Source organism: Fukomys damarensis, unplaced genomic scaffold (assembly GCF_012274545.1).
Source record: "Fukomys damarensis isolate Sample0158 unplaced genomic scaffold, DMR_v1.0_HiC HiC_scaffold_7, whole genome shotgun sequence".
In the NCBI taxonomy this organism is placed as follows: Eukaryota; Metazoa; Chordata; class Mammalia; order Rodentia; family Bathyergidae; genus Fukomys; species Fukomys damarensis.
In genome coordinates, this window is record NW_022900919.1 from 21093281 (window position 1) to 21099638 (window position 6358).

At 41.5% G+C, this 6358-nt stretch overlaps 1 protein-coding gene across 1 annotated transcript; it reads left to right on the plus strand.

Moving 5' to 3' along the window:
* Positions 1-1625: 1625 nt before the first annotated feature.
* Ramac (RNA guanine-7 methyltransferase activating subunit) lies at positions 1626-5681 on the plus strand. Its single transcript, XM_010621163.3, has 3 exons — positions 1626-1768; positions 3825-4000; positions 4906-5681. The coding sequence occupies exons 2-3, from the start codon at positions 3834-3836 to the stop codon at positions 5090-5092; spliced, it is 354 nt and encodes a 117-aa protein (XP_010619465.1). The 5' UTR covers positions 1626-1768; positions 3825-3833; the 3' UTR covers positions 5093-5681.
* The last annotated feature ends 677 nt before the right edge of the window (positions 5682-6358 follow it).

Sequence of the window (6358 nt, forward strand, 5' to 3'; positions counted from 1 at the left end):
GGTAGCAGCAGAGTGTGTGTGTGTGTGTGTGTGTGTGTGTGTGTGTGTGGCATGGGGGGATGCCCATAGGGGAATGCCGAATTGCTACAGGGGTAGAGTCCACAGAACTTGGCAAATGACTGAAGCACGGAAAGGAAAGGCATCCAGTAATATATCAAAATTTCCAAGTTAGTTTGTATTAGTCTGGAATGTTGGCAAAGGCCTGTAATCCCAGCACTGTCGTTAATGGATGGAAGCTCCTGTGGGACTTCTTTCCAAGTTCTTGCTGCCCTGAACAAATAACTGGATAAGGGCCAGAGATTTAGCTCAGTGCCACGGCACCTGCCTCGCAAGTACAAGGTCCCGAGTTTGATCCCCGGTACCAACGCCCCCTCAAACAAACAAAAACAATTGGACAAGATACACAAGAAAAGCCAATGAAGGTTTACATTTATCAAAGGTGGGAAAGAAATATGCTCTGCACAGTGAAAGTGGGCCAATGAAAAGGCTTGCAGCAGGCCCTGAGGATAAGGGAAAGAGGTCTTTTGTATCCAAATTTCTCTAGTTATCTCCCTTTTCCTGCAGAAGAGCTGTTGGGACAGCCTTCCTGTCATACACTAACTGGGCCTCATATCATGTGCAAATTATGCTATCTGGTCACTTGGCTTCCTGGCATATGTAGATGAAAGATGAAGAACAATGTCTTTTGATTAGTTGTACCCATCTGCAAATGAAGGATTAAAAAGGAGCTTTTTAAAACTTTTTTTTTTTTTGGTCTTCCTGTGTAGTTCAGACTGGCCTTGAGGTAGGTAGTCCAGGCTGGCCTCAAACTCGCTGTGATCCTCCTGCCTCAACCTCCAGAGTGCTGGAATTACAGGTGTGAGATACCACACCAAACTGAAAAAGAACATCTGACTGGTCCTGTGCACAGCATGTTTCGAAGCACTTGAAACTACACTTTTCTCAACGGTGGTCTCAGTTTGGGGTAGGGTCCCTCACCCTGTTGCTTGTCTTCCTCTGAGAGGCTGAAACAGGAGGATCTCAAATTCGAGCCTACGTTGGGCAATTTAGCAACTAAGAGAGACCCAGCCTCAAAAAACAAAAGGGCCGAGGACAGAGCTCAGGGCAAAGGCCATGTATTCCATCTACAGAATTGTGAGAGGGGGAAAAAGTTAACTGTACTGACAAAAAATAGCGCACATTCTGGGAAGCAATTTGGGAGGGAAAAGGCCATACTACATTTGGGTAGTGAGTTTACGTATTTGCAGAACATTCAAGACGAAAGGGTCAAGAGGAGGTGGTGTTTCTGTAAAAAGGTGCACAAAGCGGATCACAGAACTCTTACTAGAGGCTCGCTCAGGAAGAAGTGACCTGATCGTGTGGCCTCGCTCCAGAAATCCGGTCGCGTCCGCGATTCAAGGTTCCCCACGCCCTCGGAGTAGGCGGCCATTCGCGCTCTCCCTCCCTTCTGTCCCATCTCCCAGTCAGGTGCCCCGCCACCAGGAGGGATGAGAGAGGAGGGACGGCCTCGCCCACCCGAGGAACTCCAAGTCCGCCGGAGAATCCAGAGCTCCGCGCCAAAATTCGCAGACACCGTCATAGTGAAATTTAAGAAGCCACACTGAGTGCCAGATATCGCGAGATTGAGCACCGGAAGCGGAAGTCAGGTGGTTGTGGGACTCCGAAGAAGAGGCTCCATTACCTTGGAAAGCTCAAGGGATCCGTAGTTTGGCTGTGTGGTGGCCCTCTGCGGATCTCCGCCGGCGCGGTACGGACACAGCCGCTGGCGGTGAGTCGTCCGTGCGAGGCGATGGGGAGGAGGAACAGCACAGGCTAAGCTGTGTGGCCCGCGGGGTATCTGAGGTCTTTGCTGTAGTCTGGACTCTGGCGGGACCGAAGCCACGCCTGCAGGGCGTCTAGGGTCCCTGCGTCTGGACAGATACGGTGCTGTGGGAAGAAGCAGATCTGTCCAGCCTTGGCAAACAACCCGTGACGTGCTTTTAGGTTAGATTGAATAGCCCACATGGCTTCAGGTATCTTGGTCTGTTCCAGCGATGGACCTTTTCAGAGCTTTCAAGGATACAAACACTCCGCTGCCGCACGCGTGGCGTAGGTTTGCCATTGGTCTGTTCTGTGGGATCGCTTTTGAGAGCAGCCAGACCCCGTCCTGGTTAGTCATTACTACGGTGAGCCACCCATAGCCAAAGTACTATATGGTTTATTTGTGCGAATAAATTAGTCCTATTCGGATATAGATCTGAAAGGCCGTAACCTTGTTTTCAGCAAAAGGGAATATACCTCATGAAGCTGTTAGTGCTTAAACTACCGTATTGGTTTTGAAGGCCCAGAGGACACGTTTTGTAGCCTCTTCTAGCTCTGTAGTGTAAAGTGTTAATTCCCTTTTGGGAATATTAGAGTTGGAAGTCTTTAGAGCACCGTTAGGGTCCGTGATGCAGTGTTCATGTTTGTATTGATGGTTCCAAGTTTGCACAGTGCTGGAATTTAGTAGTTAAGAAATGTTGGCCAGGCGCTGGGGATTGAACCCTGGGACCCACACATGCTTGACAAGCATCTCTACCACTGAACTATATCCCCAGCAGTTTTATTTTTTATAGTGAGACAGGGTCTCATTAAGTTGTCAGGCTAGGCTGGAACTTGATGATCCTCCTGCCTCAGCCTGGGATTACAAGTATGACCCCATCACAGCAGGTTTAGAGCACTTCTAATCCTGTCTTCGTTGACTAAGGCCTTTAAGTTCCCAGCTTTTCTGACCTACATCTTTAAAGGGTTTCCTTCAAGTGTTTTTCCCCCTTGCACAGATGTAAATATTAACTGCCTCAAATCTTTGGGGGTAAGCTTGTATCGATCCCAATTCTATTTAAATCCTATCTTATGAATAATGATGTTTGTTTACGTGTTTGTTGGAGAGGGAACCTCTGAGAGAACATAGAGTAGCACATATTCCTTAGTATTTTGCTGTCCATCTGAATTAGGTATGGCTCATCTTTTCTAATAACAATATGATTTCTATGCAAATGGCTATGGGTTTTAATTAGTTAAATTTATTTTAAACTTATTTCTTAGATTTGAGCGCTTGATATTAGTTTGCCAATCGCAGACAAATTTGAAGTAGGATATGTGATAAGGCACACTAAGGTAGAGTATCCAGATGATTAGATCTTGAGACCTTCCTTTTTTGGCTACCTATAACTCTACATTGATACCAGGAAAAAAATTGCTTGCATTGAACAGAAAAATTTTCACAATTGTTCCCTACTTATCTCTCCAGCCTCATTTCTTGGCATCTTCTGCTTCTCTATTTGTGTTTTGGTTTTTTACAACGGAAGTCCAGGTTGGTCTCACCCAAAATCATTTGCCTCAGCTTCCTGAGTTCTATGATTACAGGCATGCACTAGTATGCCTGGCTTCTCCTTCGGGTTTAATCCATATCTGTCTTTTCTACTAGACTGAGGGCTCTTTTTGGCCAGGGTATATGATAATATTGTTGATGTTTGTATTGCAAAGTCCTAAATAGCACAATGCCTGGAATTTAGTGATAAAGAGATGTTGGCCAGATGTGTTGATGCAAGCCTGTAATCCCACCTGCTTGGGAGGTGGAGGCAGGATGATCACAAAGTTGCCTGGGCAACTTAATGAGACTGCAAAAAAGAGAGAGGGAGAGAGAGAGGAGAGAGAGGGAGAGGTGAGAGAGAGAGAGAGGAGACTGAATTCTTAAGTTTAAATGTGTATGATGCTGCCAAAAATTGTTCACTTCTTTTTCATTATATGGCAAGGTAATATTTTTTAAAATTCTAATAGAAACTTTGTTTTTTTTTTAACTACAGAATTTCAGGATGACTGACACTACTAACACTCCAAATTTTGAAGAGATGTTTGCAAACAGATTCACAAAAGATGATAAAGAATACCAGGAATATTTGGAACGCCCCCCTGAATCCCCTCCAGTTATTGAGGAATGGAATAGCAGAGCTGGTGGGAACCAAAGAAACAGAGGCAATCGGTATGTATTACTTCAGGAGAATAAATGTGCCTGGTGACGTGGGAGAGGATAGCTTTAACCTTCTTGATTCCAGCCAGTGAAAGCAGCTACCAGTGTTTTTAGTATGGTGTACCTGCTACCTGCTAACAGTGCTTGGCTCAGAGTAAATGCTGATAAATACTTGCTTTAATATTTTGTCAGCACCATATATTCATTCTTTTCCTTGCTGTTCTTTAAAACTTTTTTTAAATGTTATTTTTGTAGACTGATGTTTTCTTTACACTTAAGGCTTTAAAAACTAGTCTTTGTGCATAATTCTACAGAAAAGGTATTGTTTTGCTGGGTGTGATGGTGCAAGCCTGTGATCCCAGCACTGAGATAGGCTGAGGTAGAAGGACTGCAATTCTGAGTCCTGCCTGTGCAACTTAGACCCTGTTGCAAAATTTTAAAAGAGCTGGGGATGTAGTGCAGTGGTAGAGTGCCCTGGGGTTCAATTTCCCAGTACAATGAATGAATGAGTGAGTGAATGAAGTATTGTTTCGATTTTCCTTCAGAAATTTATAAAATGGAAATTACTCCCATTTAATCATTCAGAATAATCAAAGGATTAAATTATCGTGCTGATTTTGTACATCTAAATAGATTTCAGTTTGATCCAGAATTTTGGTATTTGAGTTTTGTTGTTATTTGCCTATTTCTTTATAAATTGTATCCAGCATGATACTGGAAGAATGAATGAATTCTTAGCAAAGTTGTGACTAACTGCTGCTATAAAATTCTCTGTAGAAAAATGTTTTAAAATCTCATTTTAGATTATGTTAGATTGAGAATTCAAATGTGCTGGGAAAGAGTTCTCATATGTGTTGTTTTTGGTTTTGTGTATTTAACATGAGAAGTTTAAAAGCCATTTTGTTTTGCTGTTGTAGGTTGCAAGATAACAGACAGTTTAGAGGTAGGGACAGCAGACGAGGGTGGCCAAGTGACAATCGATCAAACCAGTGGCATGGACGATCCTGGGGTAACAATTACCCACAGCACAGACAAGAGCCTTACTATCCACAGCAATATGGACAATATGGTTATAACCAGCGGCCTCCATACAGTTACTACTGATAGAAATACTGGTGACATCTTTTAGTAAAACCATTTACTTTGTTAATATGATGATTCTTGTGTGTCCTATTGATCAGTTTTCCACCTCATTTTAGAGAATGGATTATTAATGTTTTAGAAATTGAGACTTTTTAAAAAAATAAATGTTACAGAGAGATCTAATGGTTGTTGGGAATAATACTCCCCTAAAAATACTGTAGATTATATCACTTGACTTAAGATTCTTCAAGACTTTATAGTGCTTTCTTTGAGTTTGGCATATTTTCTTTGACCTCCAGAAGTTCTGTCTAAGACAGAAATAAAAAATGTAAATAAAAAAATGCTTGCTTTTACTTTGTAAAAGGATATCCCTATAGATTCCAATTCAGAAGTGCTTGTTTCTAAAATTCTACAGAGGTAGTACAATCAGTTCATGAATGCACTGTTATGATTAAGACAATGTGTAACATCAGCAGTTGAAAGCTAAAACAATTGTATATTTCTTTTGGCTTCTATTATTATGAATATGGCACTTTGTGACTGCTTGCTCTGTAGGAATAGTCAGCTCCACACCTAATTTGGTCTTTTTTAGAGGAAAATCAAGAATAAAGCTGTAAAATGAGGAAGGACTCATTCTTAGTTCATGATCTTTATCTGCTAGTGGGTGGAATTAGGGCACACATCATTTTGTACAAACTCTAAGGATTTTTGCTAACTTAAACATAACAGGAAAAATTTCATGTTACAAAAAAAATTCATGTTGCATAAAAGTTTATTCATGTGTACTTACTCCTTTCTTTTGGTACTTACATTGTGGGTTAATTTTACAACGTTATAATCATTTCCAAATGCATACCTCTGCTGCTTCTTTTTCTAAAAGTACAATGATGTTACTTCTTTTCAGAGAAATCATTCTATTTCAGATCATTAATTGTTATTACACTAGTTTTATTCATATCAACTTTTTAAAAAAGGTATCAACTTTCTGAGTTTTGGCAGTCCACTTACTAATATGGTGAGATGTAATTTATTTTTTACTATGTTCTTCATATTTGTTGAAAAGGGCTTAGTTTCAGGGTAATATTAAAAATACAGATTTCATCACAGGTCAGAGCAATCGAAAGGCAACTTAAATATGCTGCCTTTTCTCTTAGCACCTCTGTCTAGGCCACTGGTGGTGAACCTAAGGCACGTGTGCTACAGTGGGCTGTTATCATTGAAAGCTCTAAAAGGTTTGCCATCCTTGTTCTAGGCTCTTGAGATTGACTTCTTCAGGTGCTTCTGCAT

What these genes read in the sequence shown, in the direction of transcription:
- Ramac (XM_010621163.3), top strand. Translation starts at nt 3,834, where the DNA reads ATGACTGACACTACTAACACTCCAAATTTTGAAGAGATGTTTGCAAAC. An exon ending in CAAAGAAACAGAGGCAATCG is followed by an intron (nt 4,001 to 4,905) that starts GTATGTATTACT and finishes TTGCTGTTGTAG; the next exon opens with GTTGCAAGATAACAGACAGT.